Source organism: Sorghum bicolor, chromosome 3 (genome assembly GCF_000003195.3).
Source record: "Sorghum bicolor cultivar BTx623 chromosome 3, Sorghum_bicolor_NCBIv3, whole genome shotgun sequence".
Lineage (NCBI taxonomy): Eukaryota > Viridiplantae > Streptophyta > Magnoliopsida > Poales > Poaceae > Sorghum > Sorghum bicolor.
Window position 1 is genome coordinate 49769959 of NC_012872.2, and position 18422 is coordinate 49788380.

The following is an 18422-nucleotide window of genomic DNA, read 5'->3' on the forward strand; positions in this document are numbered from 1 at the left end:
TCAACATCCTGAATGTAAATGAAATATATACCCAGAACTTGCAAAACAATCAGAGCTCACAACTCAACGAGATCACACCTTTAGCTGATGATCCCCAGCCCACATCAGCGGATAAAATAAATCTCAACTATACATAGTGTAGTGCCAATAGTGCGTCTAGTAGTCTCGTGTTATTGTGACAGGCCATCGCACCAAGAGGCCAAATTAAGTAGAAAGATCCCAGGCAAGACAAACGCCATATGCTTCAGACCAACAAAAGCAAAAAGATCACAAAGATGACACATTTCTAGAAGCCTTTAATGGGAAATATTGCACCAATGCCACGAGGTTACAAGTGGCTTCAAATCAAATAGAAAAATAACTCACAAGTCAGACCGCTTTCCAATACGGCGGGGCATGATGCCCGATGACACATGATCCTCAAAAGAAATAGAGCAGCATATTTTAACATCCTCAGTGCTCTTGCATCATGTATATTGACAATTGCACATCTCAGCATCCGAGCGAATGTAAAATGAACAACCCATTTTTGTGTTATAGTTGCATTTCTGTTTCAACTAAACTCTTCACTTCAAAAAAGTTAAAGAATGAGATAGATATACTTCATATACATACACTGGTTTGCATGTGATCAACCCCTATGAAGCTTACATATCTTTTAGAAGTAGCTAGGTAACGCTCCTTAACACTACTAAGAGAGCATCTCGACAGTGGGTGGTGTATAGTCGTCAAAGGCACTTATTCCACAAAATTTACTACTAGACCAAATTAAATGTCCTCTCAAATTTGAAGCTGGCAGTTAAGGCAGCACCTTTACATGAGGCCAGCATTCTCTTCTCCCTGTCAACCTACAATGAGTCAATAAATTATTTGAACTGCTATCACTAACAAAATTATTAAAAAAGGAACCGTTATTACAACTAGAGAAAAAAAGTTAAAACTGAAGACTTCCAACAATATTACCATTTTATAGTGATGTAGAGTAGTTTAAACAAGAATGCAACTATGAAAACAAAAACTGAGGAACATGAGTTAAAGAAAATAACTGCAAGATTCAGCATTATTCAATATTATATTCCACAAACACTCCATATCAATGATCAAATATTCAAAGACACTGCTTCATTATTGATATACACAGACTAGGTAAATGGAGAAATATTATCTAGGAAACAACTGAATGCATGAGAATCGATGACAGCATTTGATAACTGAGAACATACTGTGTTAGTTTGCTGCTCTTTGGAACTAAATATCACTTGCAATCCACTAAGCTTGTGTAGTTGTGTGCATGCACCTAGCTAAGAACACAGTACTCTATCACTATCATCTCATCATCTACATGTGCAAATAGTTGATGAACCATGTTTAGTTCATTACTTTTTGCATGATTGTTGCTTCAATAATCCATACAATGAAGGTTCAAGAAAAACAAAAGGTTGAACACTTGGCAAACATATTATTTATGTCATGATCAAATCACATTGCAGAAAAATCATTTAGTACAAAAATCTGCACAACACGAACTTTAGTAAACACAGTGGAAGTCACAAAGTTATTGCACCTAACACTATTGTAACATGTTTCAAAGCATCCACATAGACAAGTAGTACCCCCCTCCCCCCCCTCCCCCCGACCCACACACACACACAGAGGTCAATAGGAACTCACACACACATGAGCACAACTGGTTTGGACCGTTTGGTGGCTGGAATGACTTAGCCTTTTCTGGTTTTTCCTTGCTGAGAGGCAGGCTGTGATAGCCTCCTAATGCAGAATATTACCCATAATCAGCCAAATTACTCCTATTACTTCATGCTGAAATTTAGGTTAAGTAAAAACTATGAACCTAGACTCCAGCATGCATCTAGGCACACAGGAATATTTCCAACACCACAAAAAACCTTCTTTTTACAAATACATTCACTGGTAACCTTAGCATGCAATGCATTAACAGTAGTGCACTGCATATCTTAGATACAATTAAATCGGGTAAGTTTTTATTGGAACAAGAAGAGGAAGCAGGGGCCGATGATGATTGCTATATGCCTAGCATTATGGAAAACACTCAATTAAGCTCTTAACAAAATACAGTAGAATTGCATTATTTATTGTTTCCAACATTAATTGAAATGTTATAACCTTTGGAGAAATATAGCTCCTCAGTTCAGTCGTTTAGGTACAATACTGATTTTTCTTTCTATTTGAGCTAACCTATAAGGCTAATTTAACGCACAGACGCTTGTACGACAAATAATTGAGTAATGATTCAGACCTCCAACGAGATACTAAACTGACCCTTCAACTTTTGAAATTTGAAAGCTTGTGAAACAACATAAGTGGCAGAAATACAGTACGCTGCTAAATAATACAAAATATATCAACTACTCCCTCCGTTCCAATTTATAGGTCATTTTGGCACTTCTAGACTTCTAGATACACAACTTTTATTATGTATCTAGACATATCATATATCTAGGTGCATAGCAAAAGCTATGTACCTAGAAAAGCCAAAACAACCCATAAATTGGGACACAGTGGTAATCGATATGATTGCCATATGTGTCTTAACATGCTAGCATGTAATAACATGGACCCTAAAAACATTAGTACCATTGAAATTCTTTGTTTGATCTTTTTATCTATCCCAAAAACCATGGCTAGTTTAGGAGGTTGCCAGTGTGTCATCGAATAACAGTCGTGGAAGGGAAGAAGGTTGTTTGGAAAATTGGAAAAGCATTGACCTAACCAACCAAGGCTTCAACATGCCTTGAACATCCTACAATGCTTCAACAAAACCCAGGTATTCGCGAAGCATTGGCATGGTAAGACTTTTAAAATCAGATACATAGCAGAATTGCAAGAATAAGATAAGATAAATAACCAGAACAAAATGTTTAAATAACATCCAGCATGTAAATGTAATTCCAATGAGCTTGTAACAGTGTAACACAACATAAGCTCTCCATGAGACCATGACTATGCTATTAGTTAGTTACATATAAAAGGGTAACGGACTAATGGAGTATTAGTGTCCAGAGAGATATAGTATCTGCAGAAGTGCAGTGGTTCATCAAATAAGAAATCAATTGCCAAACAAAGTAACTGTATAGCTCCCACAACTTAAAATGGTCTATTTCACCCTTGATTGCACATAATGAAACATATAAATCAGATGTTTCCATATCAAATCAGTAAAGTTGACATCACTGGAAGGTGCAGGATAATTTTAATTTGTGGTTCTCTGTATGCCACACAAGGTGATAGCTGTAAGAGCAAGCTATTCACTACTTACTATTACTTCCCCTGATCATCAATATAAGTCCATCAAGGTTTACCCCAAGTCAAACTTTGTCAACTTTGACCACAAAAATAAAAAATGTTCATATAGATTTTCAACAAGATTGACATACGATTCGGCATGACAAATTTTCATAATATATAGAACTCCTTTCATTTATAAAATAATAAATGTTATAAAAAAATTTACGCAATACCATGGGGGAGTTCCCCGCGGTGAAATTTTATAAATATTGCGAGCCAAATCTATAAAAGTTTGACTCAGGACAAACCAAGATGGACTTATAATTGATCAAACAAAGTAATATTTATGTAGCCAACTGGTACTTCCAATATCTCATTTGTGTGCTGCACTTCCACATTCCTCCTGGAAAGGATATATCACCTATCTAGTGTGTCAGGCATGCAGCCATGCATCTCCACCAACTAGCTACATTTAAAAAAAAAACACTATTCAGACAACCCCCAGCAGCATGAGAAAGATGGGAAAGGAAAACGCTATACAGGTGCACCATTGATCAAACTAATTTTTTATCATTCTCTACCGACCAAACATTCTACAGACACTCAAGTATAAAAAAATGTCATCTTCTGCTTCCTCTATTTCGCAAGCAAAGCCATATGGAAAGCATGACTTGCCTGCAATGCATATACAGATATTCACCCATAAGGACAGGGTTATTAGTATTAAACAGAAAATAAAACAAGTGCATACCATTACAAAGCAAAGCTTTTCATACAAAGCAGATAAGATTGCAAACTCTAGAGAAAATTTTGACATGGCACAGAAATACATTATTACTGCTAAACCATGTGCAGAGAAAGTTGAACCGTACCTTCCATCATTGGAGAATTATTACTCTGCTGTAGCCTCAAACTTTTTAAGCATATCACAATGTGGTGTCTGGTATGACAGACCCCATTGGCGACGCTGTAGCTCGACCCTGCAATTCTGCGTGATTATGGAGTAATAATCCCTCTCAACATGCCGCTCCAGCGTCGCTCGCTCAGTGCTTTGGTGTGGATACTGCTCCTCAAAATTAGACATCTTGACATAGTATGCAACTCCACGTGGGGTTTGGAACTTATGTTCATAAGGGTAGGAACGGGACAACGAGTAGACAGGTTCAGATGATGGCAGGAAGTTGAGCAACAGCAGCAGTAGGACTGGCAACAGCTGAATAAGCATCCTGACAGTTGAGCCACCAGAGTTTTGTGCGGCATGGGCATGCATCCCACCAGTCCTGAAATGGAAGGTTCCAAACTGTCCAAACTGCCTGGTGGTCGCAGGCGCCATACCACCAAAGAAGAAGTTTCTGAATATCTCATCTGGGTCAAAGTCCTCCTCGTAGAACCCATTGTATGCACGGGCAGTGGAGGGCCTCCTGTGGTGTGTTACTGGCTCATCCGAACCAACAAGATCATAACGCTTGCGGCTCTCAGCATCACTGAGGCACTGGAAGGCCTTGGAGACAGCCTTGAAGGCGTCCTCTGCGCCAGGGGCCTTGTTCTTGTCAGGGTGCACCTTGAGGGAGAGCTTCCTGTAGGCCTTGCGCACGTCCTCGACACTGCAGTCCTTTTCCAGGCCGAGGATCTGGTAGTAGTCCCTGGTGTGCTTCTTGACCTGGCGCACGACCTCGAGCTGCTCTGCCGTGTACTCCCTGGCAGCAGGAGTGGCCTCCTCCTCCTCCTCCCTCTTCTTTCCCTTGTGCTTCCTCTCTCTCAGCCCATCAGGCTCAGCTGCCTCCGATGCCCCTGCTGTGGCAGTTTGCGGTGGCGGAGGCGGCGGCTGAGATGATGACGAGGAAGCCGGGGAGTCATCTTCGGGACTGAGAAGGGAGGTGAGCAGGTCGTCGATGGGCAGCGAGGGGTCGAGGCGCTTTGCCTTGGACAGGAACTTGATAGCGCGCGCGCGGTCGCCGGCGTCGAGAGCGCCCTTACCGATGCGCAGGCACTTGGCCGCGTCGTCCTTGTTGCCCTCCATCGCAGATCTGGCCGCCGCCGTCCCCGGCCGATCGAGCCGAGCAGGCGGACGACCGAGATGAGCTCACGCAGCGACGGCGCAAGGACCCGCCCCGATCGGATCAGATCCGCTCAGCCCCAACCCAACCTACAAGATGATACAATCGCGGCGTGTATATGGGGATCAGAAAGAAGAATTCGAGCTTGGAGTACGAATCGATTGCGTAAGGAGCAAGAGAAGGAGGTCGATTACCGGCGAGGCGAGGCGAGGCGAGGCGACGTGGAGTAGGGTTCAGGTGGGCGGATCACCGGAGTCGGGGGACGGAGGGAGGAGACGGGGGGAAAGGGGATATGGCGAGCGAGCGAGCGACACCGACGCGGCGACGACTCTCGACTCGAGCCGATTTCTTTTCGCTGGTTGGGTTTTTTTCTCTTGGATTTTTGTTGCCCTTTCCACGCGTGAAGAAAAGGTCGCAGGAATACAACCATACATAGGCCCGGATTCGGAAACGAGACGAGATATCTGGCCCAGAAGCTGTTCCGGCCTAGCCCGATTATATTTTTGCTCTTCTTCTTCTCACGGCAAAGGAAAACTGATCGAAGTCATATTTATACTGAGTGCATATGCAGGAAATATTAAATTGTAGATAAGTTATTTGATTTGTAATTTTATAAATTATTAAGTGTGTCCTTTTATTTTCAATGTAAAGTTCATTATTTGATTTGAAAACTATTTTATACAATTTTTATGAATATTTAAGACGGTGTTGTGAAGGCTAAAGCAATGGGATATAATAAAAGGAAGGCAATTATGGGAACCGAGATGCCCAAGGTTTCCATACCCTATGGGTGGGGGTATGAGTATAAAACCTAGCCTACGAGCCTACGTGGATCGGTGCTTCGTACTCACCAAGTGCTTAGGATGCGAGTATCAAGTTTTATCCATGGGTAGCGATGGAGAGTGTGGATTAAACAGGAGGACTAAATTATTTAGTACGAGTATGTTCGATTGTTTGAAAAGTCGTGGCTGGAAATTATCCATGAGTATGTACGAGATGTCGGAGGAGAAAAGAGCAGGATCAGCAGTGGTGAAAGGCAGAGGATGGCAGCAGTGGCGGCGCTCGGCAAGTCGTGAGGCCGAGGGGCGAGTCGGACTATGTTATGCTTCTTGAGTCCTTGTGTTTCTTTATTTGTGCGTAAATTGTGATGTATCTAAGTTGTCCTTGTTGTCAACTAGTATTTGTGTGGATGACACATTGATGATATAATGAGCATTGAGTTACATTTGTTCGACTCATGTCATGTATTTATCCTACAACTAAAAAGAAAGAAATTAAGATCAACCTTTCGTGTGATAATTGTCTGTCGCTCTATTGGTCCGCTTCACCCCTGTGACTTCCGTGATTCTACCATGCCGACATGTGGGCCCTACCTATGATGTGCACGCACCACCTCGCAAATCGCTCCATCCTAAATTCCTACATGCTCTCTCTTCTTCCAGGGTTTCGCCATCGCCATGGCGAGCTGCCTGCCCTACCACCGCAGCCATGACCCACAACAGTCGACTCCACTAGACCTTGCGCTTCTTGGCTGCATCCTCATCCTCTTAGTTGACCCACAGTGGACTGCCCCTGCCTCGTCATGGTTGCCATGTGGCCTTCCTCCACCATCCTGCATCCCGCATCCCGCTGCATCGCGTTGCCCCCCACCGCACGCCATGTGCTCAGGTCTTCATCAGGCCCTTCATTGGAGACAAGCATCCAACAGGTATGCCCACCCTTCACTTCCATTGGTGTTGTGCAAAACCGAGCAGCCAAACCCTGTTGGATTTATTATGGGATAGACCTATTTAGATTTAATAAATCAATAAATTCTATGGTGTGTAATTATAGATAATATATGTTGTACCAAATTAGAACTCCAAGAGTTAGAGGGTAGGCAGGCGGTGCAAGAGTTTGAACTCAGTTATGTGGGAGTTTCAACTCACTATATGCGGGTGTTTTGATAGATAACTGAGGGAGTTTCAACTCCACATGAAAACCCTTGAGATGCCTGTCTCCTTAGCCACCAATAGGGAGTCCCTTCCCCTCCTCTTCTCTCCAACCATAAGGATAAATAGAAGACTCTCATCTCTTTGGTACAACAAGAGAAAACAACTTAGAACACAATTTCGTAGCAAAGAAGGAATTCCTATCTTGTAACTTCGTGTGCACGGAGGAGCGAGAGGTTAGGTGCCTCCGAAGCCCTTGCCGTTTGAGACCTTGCATGGGGGATCGACAATTAGGTTTTTGGGGAGCGTCATCGTGACTGCCCAAATCGCCACTGCTGTTCGTGGTCATCTTTGAACACCGTCACCGTCTTCCTCACATGGACGCGGGCGTATTTCTCCTTCCTGGTGGAGAGATCATCTTCATCGTCTACATTATGGAAGTTGGACAAGGATCGAGATCCTTGGAGCGCATGGGAGGGTATGATCTGTTCATCTTCTTGCTATGTTTCATCTTCCAGATCATACATGTTTCAGTAGTTCATTCATGTTGTTTCGTGTTCTGTCCTGAGTATGTTTCATATGTTCAATCATGTTGTTTCTGTTTATATTCTTCTTGTGTTTGTTTCTGCTATAAGATATATGCTCTATCTGCTTATTTTGTTGGTTCAGTCAAGTCGTTTCATATACTGTTGTCTAGCTGTTTCAGTAGTTCTGTTTCATCATTTCACATGTTGTCTCATATTTATCACTGTTATGAGATATATGCCTTGTCTTATTGTTATGTTTCATATATTATGCTTTCATGTTTTTAATAATCACATGTTCTATATGTTAATTGATCATATGTTCCATATTACTATGAACATGTTTGATATCATAATTTATATGATTAATAATCTTCTATATGTCATCATCTTAATGTTAATTTATAAAATTAAAATAACATAAAAATTGCCTAATTATCTAACACTCCAAAAACCTAATTATAGGCTATTTTCTGTCAGAGGTTTTGCTGCTGTGTTAAAGCCTGATCCTTTTGATGGTAAAAACTTCTTAATTTGGAAAGCTAAGATGGAACTTCTGACTCACTGCTATGTCATGTTGGGATGCCTCTAAGGGCAAGCCTGATAACTTACCTCCTGCGGATGAGGCAAAGTTCAGCACTGATGACAACCTCTTTCGAGGTGCGGTGATTAGCGCACTTGATCCAAAATTCTAGAAATGCTACATAATTCTTCCAAGTGAGAAAGAATTATGGGATGCTGTTGTGGCTAAGTTTGGAGTTACTGATGCTGGTACTGAGCTGTATCTCATGGAGCAGTTGTATGACTATAAGATGGTTGAGAACTATTCTGTAGTGAAACAAGCTCATGAGATTCAGGCACTAGCTAAGGAACTTGAATTTTTCCCTTGTCCCTTGCCTTTGTGGCCTGCGGTATTATCACCAAGTTACCACCTTCTTAGAAGGAATTTGCTACTTCTCTCAAGCACAAGAGGCAAGAGTTCAATGTTGAGGAACTCATTGGCACTCTTGATGTTGAGGAGAGGGCGAGTGCAAAAGATAATGGGAAAGGTGTTGAGCCTTCTACTACCAATGTGGTGCAGAAGAAATTCCACGAGTTTAACAAGAAGAAAAACCAGAAAAAGAAAGAGAACAACCATAAGCCCAATCAGTCCACTCAATTCAAGAAAATTACCAACAATAACAAGAAGGGAGGCTGCTTTGTTTGTGGCTTTGAGGAATACTAGGCAAGTGAGTGCCCAGATCATAAGTTCTTCCAAGAGAGGAAATCAGCTAATGTTGTAACCGCTAAGACTGCAGGAACATCTGGGTATGGTAATTCTTTGTCATATGTTCTTTTAGTTTGTAATTTACCTGAGTGGTGGATGGATAGTGGTGCAAATATACATATGTGTGTCGATGTTTCCTTGTTTGCCACTTACCGGGTCAGGAGGTCTGGCGCCTTGTTGATGGGAAATAGGTCATGTGCTCATGTTCTTAGTGTTCGTACGGTCATTCTGATGTTTACTTTAGGGATGTTGGTGCCATTGAAGAGTGTGCAGCATGTGCCCTCCATCAAGAAAAATCTTGTTAGCGCCTCTATGCTATGTCGAGATGATTATAGAGTTGTCCTTGAGTCAAACAAATGCATTGTGTTGAAAGATGGATCCTTTGTTGGTAAAGGATATGATTGCAGAGGTTTGTTCCGCGTATCTTTGCATGATGTGTGTAATAAAATTGTGAATTTTGTTGATATTTCTGATGAGTCAGATTTATGGTATTCATGCTTTTGTCATTCAAGTTATGGTTCTCTTATGCGGTTAGCAAATTTGAATTTAATTCCTAAATTTAACTTGGTCAAAAAGTCTAAGTGTCATGTATGTGTTGAATCAAAACAACCTCGCAAGCTTCACAAGGCTGCTAAGGCGAGGAACTTGGCACCTCTATAACTTATTCATTCCGATTTGTGCAGAATGAATGGTATTTTGACTAAAGGCGGTAAAAGATACTTTATCACATTTATAGATGACTCTAGTAGTTTTTGCTATGTGTATCTCTTAAAAACAAAAGATGAAGTGATCCATTATTTTAAGGCCTATAAAGCTGAAGTTGAGAACCAACTAGAGAGGAAAATAAAACGTTTAAGGTCTGATAGAGGTGGAGAATATTTCTCAAATGATTTCGATGATTTTTGTGTGGAATATGGTATTATTCATGATAGGACATTGCCATTCTCACCACAATCCAATAGGATTACTGAAAGGAAAAACCATACTTTAACAGAGTTGGTGAATGTCATGTTAAATACAGAGGGATTATCCAAGGAATGGTGGGGTGAGGCAATTTTGACCATGTGTCATGTCCTAAGCAGAGTTCCCACTAAAAACAAAGAGATCACTCCATTCAAGGAATGGGAAAAGAAGAGAATAAATCTTTTATATTTATGCACTCGGGGTTTTTTGGCAAAGGTGAATGTGCCAATCAACAAGAAGCATAAATTGGGACCCAAAACTATTGATTGTGTTTTTCTAGGTTATGATTTCCATAGCGTTGGATATAGGATCTTAATCATAAAGTCTGATGTGCCTGGTATGTTGATACTATCATGGAATCTAGAGACGCAACATTCTTTGAGAATGAGTTCCGCATGCGGAATACACCTAGTGAAACAAGTCATGAGACTATAATTCCCCATGAACATGAAAATTCTACTCCGATAGAACACATTGATGAAAACCATGAGCATAATCCTGAGGAGGATGACACTGTAGTCACTTGAAAGAGTAAAAAGGAGAAGGATTGCAAAGTCCTTTGGTGATGACTACTGTGTGTACCTCATGGATGACACCCCAATGACCACTAAGAGGCACATTCCTCTTTTGATGCTGACTTATGGAAGGAAGCAGGATGGGGTGAGATGGATTCTATTATGTCTAATGAAACTTAGGAAATTGTTGCATGTCCTTATGGATGTCAAACAATAGGGTGCAAATGGATTTTCAAGAAGAAGCTTAGACCTGATGGTACCATTGAGAGGTACAAGGCAAGGCTTGTGGCCAAGGGTTATACCCAAAAAGAGGGTGAAGATTTCTTTGACACCTATTCACCAGTTGCTAGATTGACTACAATTCGCACTTCGATAGCCATGGCAGCCTTTTATGGTCTTATCATTCATCAGATGGATATTAAGACAACTTTCCTTAATGGAGAGTTAGAAGAGGAGATCTATATGAATCAGCCAGATGGTTTTGTTGTGAATGATCGAGAAAGCATGGTGTGCAAGTTGTCGAAGTCCTTGTACAGCCTAAAACAAGCACCTAAGCAATGACATGAGAAGTTCGATAAGAATTTAACGTCTGTGGGCTTTGCTGTTAATGAAGGTGATAGATGTGTATACTATCGGTATGATGGGGGTGAAGGAGCCATCTTATGCCTGTATGTTGATGACATTTTAATATTCGGGACCAATCTTAACGTGGTTGAGGTCAAAGAATTCTTGTCCAATCATTTTGAGATGAAAGATTTGGGCGAGGCTGATGTTATTCTTAATATCAAACTCCTGAAGGATGAGAATGGTGGGGTGACTTTGTCACAAACTCACTATGTGGAGAAGGTGCTAAGTCGCTTTGGGTATAGCGAATGCCAGCCGACACCAACTCCATATGACCCTAGTGTGCTATTGAGAAAGAATCATAAAATAGCAAGGGATCATTTGAGATATTCTTAGATTATTAGCTCACTCATGTATTTGGCTAGCGCCACAAGGCCTAACATCTAATACGCTATAAGCAAACTAAGCTAGTTTGTGAAAAGTCCAGGAGATAGTCACTAGCAAGCTCTTGAGAGAGTTATGTGCTATCTGAAAGACACAATGAGCTATGGTATTCACTATTCTAGATACCTGAAGGTACTTAAGGGATATTATGATGCAAACTGGATATCTGATGCTGATGAGATGTACGCCACAGGTGGATATGTGTTTCTACTTGGAGGTGGTGCTGTTTCCTAGAAGTCTTGCAAGCAGACCATCTTAATGAGGTCAACTATGGAAGCAGAACTAACAACACTAGATACCGCTGGCATTGAAGCCGAGTGGCTTCGTGAACTCCTAATTGTTGAGAAACCTATGTTGTCTATTTCCATGAATTGTGATAATCAGGCAGTGATAATCAAAGTGAACAGTTCAAAGGATAACATGAAGTCCATCAGACATGTAAAGAGATGTTTAAAATCTGTCATAAAATTGAGGAACTCTGGAGTTATAACATTGGACTATTTCCATACGTCGAATAATCTAGCAGATCAATTTACTAAGAGATTGTCATGCAATGTAATTTATCGACGAAAGCTAGTCGATAGTCTACCTTGGGGTATACCCACGGCAGTAGTTTATCGGCACATAGGTGTGCAAGCTACGAACTCGATGGTGATGCAAGACACAGACAAGGATTTTATCCAGGTTCGACCGCCATGTGGGTGTAATACCTATGTCCTATGTCTGATTATATTGATCTGATATGTGTTGAATTGACTAAGAGGGGTCCCTTGCCTCTCTTTATATAGTCCAGAGGGCAAAGTTACAAATATGGAAACTAATCCTAGTCGGTTACAACTGCCATAGATAATATGATATCAATTCCTATTCTAACCGACTAGAATCCTGCTTGATCTCCACGTCTTGTTTCCTTGCGTGAAACTCCAAGTGGTTGGATCAAGCCTCAAACTGTGTTGTAATAGGCTAAATCTCCTGGCCCAAGTCTAGCCATAAGGGTACAGGGGTTTATACCCCCACAGCTAGTCAAGAAACGAGAGTAATTTGCATCCATTGCAGATTTGGGCTTATGCCGTTGTGGATTTAGGCTTTAGCCGCGAAAGTGCATCAAGAGAAATGGGTATGAGACCCACGTGAAATCTACTATAGTGATAACCTGCTCTATGTGATCGAAGATCCTATGAAGTAGAGTGGTGAAACAAGCTATGAGTATGTTGAGAGGAAAGATCCCTTTCTTGACTCATTCTTATGCACATCTTTCCTATTTGTAAGGCAGGATGGTATTTACCTTAATATATTTCAAGAGTCTTATAAAGATAAGATGTTGTCCTACAGAATATCTTTTGAGGAATACACCTATGAGTCAGACTACTGGTCATAGTCTATGGGACTTAGGTAATTCCTAAATACTCATGAAAGACACTGAAGTGTGACTTATATGCTTTAAACAGTAGGGATGCATTGTACAACTATCAGCTAAGGACTTGAGTGGATTTCATCTCACACAAAACTGTCAATTCAAGGCTTAGTCCATTGTTCAGTTGTGAGTGGGTGAAACTCTTATTCTAGATGGATGTTCAACTTAACAGTCTCCATCAAAACACTAGTATATCAAACCCTAGAGTTTGGTGGAGATATTTGGATTTATTATGGGCTAGACCTATTTAGATTTAATAAATCAATAAACTCTATAGTGTGTAATTATGGACAATATATGTTGTACCAAATTGGAAGTCTAAGAGTTGGAGGGTAGGCAGGCGGTGCGAGAGTTTTAACTCAGTTATGTGGGAGTTTCAAGTCACTATATGCGGGTGTTTTGATAGATAACTGAGAGAGTTTCAACTCCGCGTGAAAACCCTTCAGATGCCCGTCTCCTTAGCCGCCAACAGGGAGTCCCTTCCCCTCTTCCTCTCCTCTCTAGCCACAACTCTAAATAGGAGACTCTCATCTCTTTGGTACAACAAGAGAGAACAACTTAGAACACAGTTTCGTAGCAAAGGTATTCTCATCTCTTAACTCCACACGCACGGAGGAGCGAGAGGGCAGGTGCCTCCGAAGCCCTTGCCGAGACCTTACACGGGGGATCGGTAATTAGGTTTTTGAGGAGCGTCATCATGTCTTCCCAAACCGCCACTGCTATTCGTGGTCGTCTTCGACCGCTGTCATTGTCTTCCTCACATGGACGCGGGCAGATTTTTCCTTCCCGGTGGAGAGATCATCTTCATCGTCTACATCATGGAAGTTGGATAAGGATCGAGATCCTCAGAGCGCATGGGAGGGTATGATCTGTTCATCTTCCTGTTGTGTTTTGTCTTCCAGATTACACATGTTTCAGTAGTTCATCCATGTTGTTTCGCGCTCTATCCTAAGTATATTTCATATGTTCAATCATGTCATTTCTGTTTATATCCTGTGTCTATTTCTGCTATAAGATATATGTTATGTCTGCTTGTTTTGTTGGTTCAGTCAAGTCGTTTCGTATACTGTTGTCTATCTGTTTCATTAGTTCTGTTTCATCATTTCACATGTTGTCTGATATTTATCACTGTTATGAGATATATGCCTTGTTTTGTTGTTATGTTTTATATATTATGCTTTCATGCTTTTAATAATCACATATTGTATATGTTAATTGATCACATGTTCCATATTACTATGAACATGTTTGATATCATGATTTATATGATTAATAATCTTCTATATGTCATCATCATAATATTAATTTATGGAATTAAAATGACATGGAAATTGCCTTGTTATCTAACAAACCCTAGCTATATTTGTGATCCAATTACAAGTGTATATATGTACCTCTTTCCAAGTTATCAGAGGTACATTTGCATGCCCAATGTCCTTTACTGGATCCACATCTGCAATTCTATGTGTTTTGATATGCTTTTCTCTTAATGTTCTATCCCTTGTGCTCCTCATCCTTCTATTATATTCATGGACGAACCTCCATCCAGATTGGATGCTAGATCTGCGGCCATTGTAATGAGGGCAGTGCGTAATATTGTTAATATAGGACAGACCATTGTTTGCACAATCCATCAAACAAGTTTTGATGGATTTGAATCATTTGATGAGGTAAAAGGAGTAACTGAGAAGTCACTATCTAAGCTATTGATTCTATAAGCATGAGAGTGAGTTAATGCTGACAAACATTCTAAAAATCTTACATATCTGTGATGAAATCCCCACTAATTAGTTATGCTTATGGGCTTTCAGTTTCACTACAAAGAAAAACACTATGATGTTAAATCTAATTTCGGAGCAACGATTGATAACTTAAGATTGACATTTCGGCAGGACGTCGTGTCCCCTTGAAGCACGATGATGACCTCGATTGTCTAGGGCCGTCGTCGCTGGGGGTGAACGTTGTTGAAGCACCACGTCCCAAGAACCAGGTACGTCGTGTTGTGCACCTCGTTCGCCACCATTGTAGCCTGAACTCCTCCCCAGCCAGGCCAGCCATAACAGGCATTGCCTTATTGGCGGCAGCTCCACAACAGTTCAGACTAGGACAAGGACTTAGTTTTCTTCGGTTTATATGGTCTATACAGTGTGCATGGTCTAATAATAAGGAATATATTATTTGCTGGGGATGGATGTCGAGTTGTTTACGATGTGTGTTGGCTGTCTGTTTTTTGGTTATGACAGGGCTTGGATGCGGACTTGTGTTCTTTTGGTGGTTTTCTTGAGGTGTTGAATTTATAAAACATGATTTGAGGTGTCTTAATGCGTCGATCAATCTCCTACATTTGCCATTGCTAATAAGAACCGATACACCTAAACATAGATCATGCATTGGATCTAAAATATTTGTTCATACTTGCGGCCAAGCCTTTGGCTATGGTTTAATCACTCTATAATTTGGTGATTTAATATTATAAAATATATTCTACTGTCACTGCTTTCATAAGGTCTTCTCCATGTCTAGTAACACAAATGGATGTACAAGTTGCACAGACTTCTTGAACAGACAGTAAATAGAAGAATAACACTATAAAATTTTATCTGAAACCTTCTCTAAACTAGTCACCCTTGCTATCATGATGAGGTTTAGATTGGAAGTTGTATAATCTATTTCTTCAGCTGCAGTAAGTATGTTTTCAAGTAAGTTAGTGTTGTAATTTTCTATAAGTTGGCTTCGAAGAACTTTCTGGCTACATTTGGGGTACTCTGTAATTTTGTGCCACCAACATTGGCTGACATTAGAGACAATGGTCAGAATTTGACTTGTGATCTGCTAGGTTATAGACCATATTCAGAAATTCTAGGATCTGAGATTTCGAAAAAGAAACTAAAGGATGTGCAAGACTTGATCCTCTGTACCATTATCTGAGAATTCTTATATAATTATTTGAGAATATTGTTATAAAGTTAGAATGATTCTTGTGATCTGCTATTATTAAGTCTACTGGTAGGCCAGCTGAAAAGAATTGTAGTTGCTTTTGACCAAGTCATTCTGGGATCTAAATTTATTTTTTCTTAATAATTACAAAAAATGACTGAAGCTAAGAGCTAATAAATCATTTTTATGATCAATTGCTTAGCTGAGAAAAACATTTACTTACAGAAATCTGAGCTAAAGCTGGGAATTCATGATTTTAGTGATCCTTTCAAACCATCGTACACTTTATCTTAATAAGTGAAGTCAAACCGCGTTGCAGCTCCTTCAAATCGGACACCAATAGGCAATAGTAAGGAGCTACAACATCGACAGATCATTCTTGTGACTCTAAAGGTGATCTCTGATTTCAAATTTAAATTACTTTTTGAGAAACAAATGGACTTGGAAATATGGCAGCAAACAAAAGACATTGGTAAAAGAAATTTTATATGGCCAATCACACATGGTTCAGATTAATCAGCATGGCTTTTTTTGGTACTTCACATTGATCTATGCAATAGTGATGGATGCAGCATGTTCATATTAGGCCAGCTATGTTTACCATGCTTACAGACCTCAGATAGTGTTTCTCTTATGTTTTTCTATATTTCTATCTTTCCTGGTTTTTATTCTTTGTCCATAGATACTCCTTCTGTTCGTTGGCACCCACGAGCAGTAGTAAACTTCATTTGCTTCATGCATGATACGACACCTGTGCTTTTGTTGATAATGAGGCAATGGATTGTAACATGTAGTAGTAATGGTGTTTATTTCTTTTTTTATCTTTTTTCAAGTGATTCTCTCATAATTAGATGGCTATTTTAGTATTGTTGTAGACTGAATTAAATTTGAATAATAACAAACCATCTGTTAGTCTTGGCTAGATGACACACATTTCTCTCTAGCGGAACTCACCACTGATGGATGTATTTGTGTTTCCCTGGGTGAATTACAAATTTAGATGTCTGAACTATTATCTGAACTTTTGGAACCTGGCCATGTGCCAAGCATTACATTGCTGCCCTAAACTGCTATCTAGAACAAGCATAATGCAATAGTTTCTACAATAAGCAGTTTGTGATTGACAGCCTTGTTGTTTCAGACGAGTTCTATCTGAATGTCAATAATCTGATATTGACTCTTCTTCCTTGTTGTTTCATCCTTTTGTTTCAGTCGACTTTAATTGTTTTCTAGTTTCAATGATCTACCACAACGCTGGAGACGGCCCTAGGACAATCCAGGCTTTTCATGATCCATTTGCCTCACCCACATTTGGTCTCCGTATGAGTGAGGATCTTGTTGAGGACCACCCTTTCTCTTTAATACAATGAAACACAACTCACCTATATTTTCAAAAAAAATTATACCTATCACTCTCTTTTTTGTTCGGTTCATTTTATGTGTGCAGTAATTCATAATAACTTTGGGATGGCATTTACCATAAATTCATAGCTTCAGCGACTTCAGCGAGGGTGTGTATCAAAGTTTGCTTTTAAGTACAATTCCTGTTTGGACGCTCCCTCTAGTTTTCAGGTTGCTTCTCCAGCTTTCTTTTTTTTGTTGAGGGCTCCATTTTTTCCTCACATGATAAACTATCAAAATCCAGTTAGGACACATGTAACCCTATGCAAATATATATTTTTTGTGGTAGACAGACACATGCAAGACTGAGACCAATATCTTCAAATAAAAAATATACAAAATTGATTTTGTTAGATAGTGAACATTGGTAGACAAAGGCATTTATCTAGCGAAAAATTTACTTGTACCATTTCTTATTTGTTGGTTCAGCAGAACTGATAGGCTATAATAGATGATTAAAAGATGCCAACTTATTATGAAACCTATTGTGGCATTTCTTTCTTACTCTTTTTACCTTGTTCTCTTTTGCTGTGCTTCAAATTATTTTAGCTTGTTATTGATGGAAACTTTATAATCTTCTAGGAAAATCTGCTTCTACAAAAATTATGATCTCATTCAACCAAAGGTAGTATAACTGTTGGTTTTTGCATTGCCAAGTTTCCATTTTGCTACATAATAGAGATGGCTCGACATCGCTGATATCTAAGGAAGAGAAGAAGTGAAGGGAGGCCATTGCTCATTCTGATTCCACAATAAAGGTTTACTCTTGCTCTTCATGAACTACATTTTATTTATTTAATTCAATTAGTTGGCCATGTCAATACTAAATGGGAATGAGTACAATATTTTCTTAGGAGCAGCTTTCTTTTTCACTGAATTTGTGCTTAGGAAACAAATACTACAACACTAGACGACTAATAAATTAATTGCATAGGTCATTTTCCCTATTTGTTTGTGGGGGTGTAACACCCTAAAATCTGCTCCTTTTAAAATAGATGAAAATTGATTTAGTTTTGTATTTGAGTGCTCATGAAAATTAAAAAAAAATTAATTTTGCTCCTTGTTCGGCACATTTTTATTCCTTGTTTTCCAGCCTATGCTTTCGTTTCGAGTTTCCCAAAATCTTTTCTGTGTAACCCAA

General features: G+C 39.9%; 1 protein-coding gene across 3 annotated transcripts; it reads right to left on the minus strand.

Annotated features, from left to right (window-relative positions):
• Positions 421–5692, minus strand: LOC110433821 (chaperone protein dnaJ 49-like). Of its 3 annotated transcripts, none has more exons than XM_021456524.1 (3): positions 5516–5692; positions 4137–5410; positions 421–840 (listed from the first exon to the last, which is right to left on the minus strand). In XM_021456524.1, exon 2 carries the CDS (start codon positions 5282–5284, stop codon positions 4157–4159), a length of 1128 nt encoding a protein of 375 aa, XP_021312199.1. In that variant the 5' UTR covers positions 5285–5410; positions 5516–5692; the 3' UTR covers positions 421–840; positions 4137–4156. The 3 variants fall into 3 exon arrangements, with proteins under 3 accessions (XP_021312199.1, XP_021312197.1, XP_021312198.1); XM_021456522.1 differs by having other exon boundaries at positions 421–848; positions 5516–5690; XM_021456523.1 differs by lacking the exon at positions 421–840 and adding an exon at positions 3111–3730.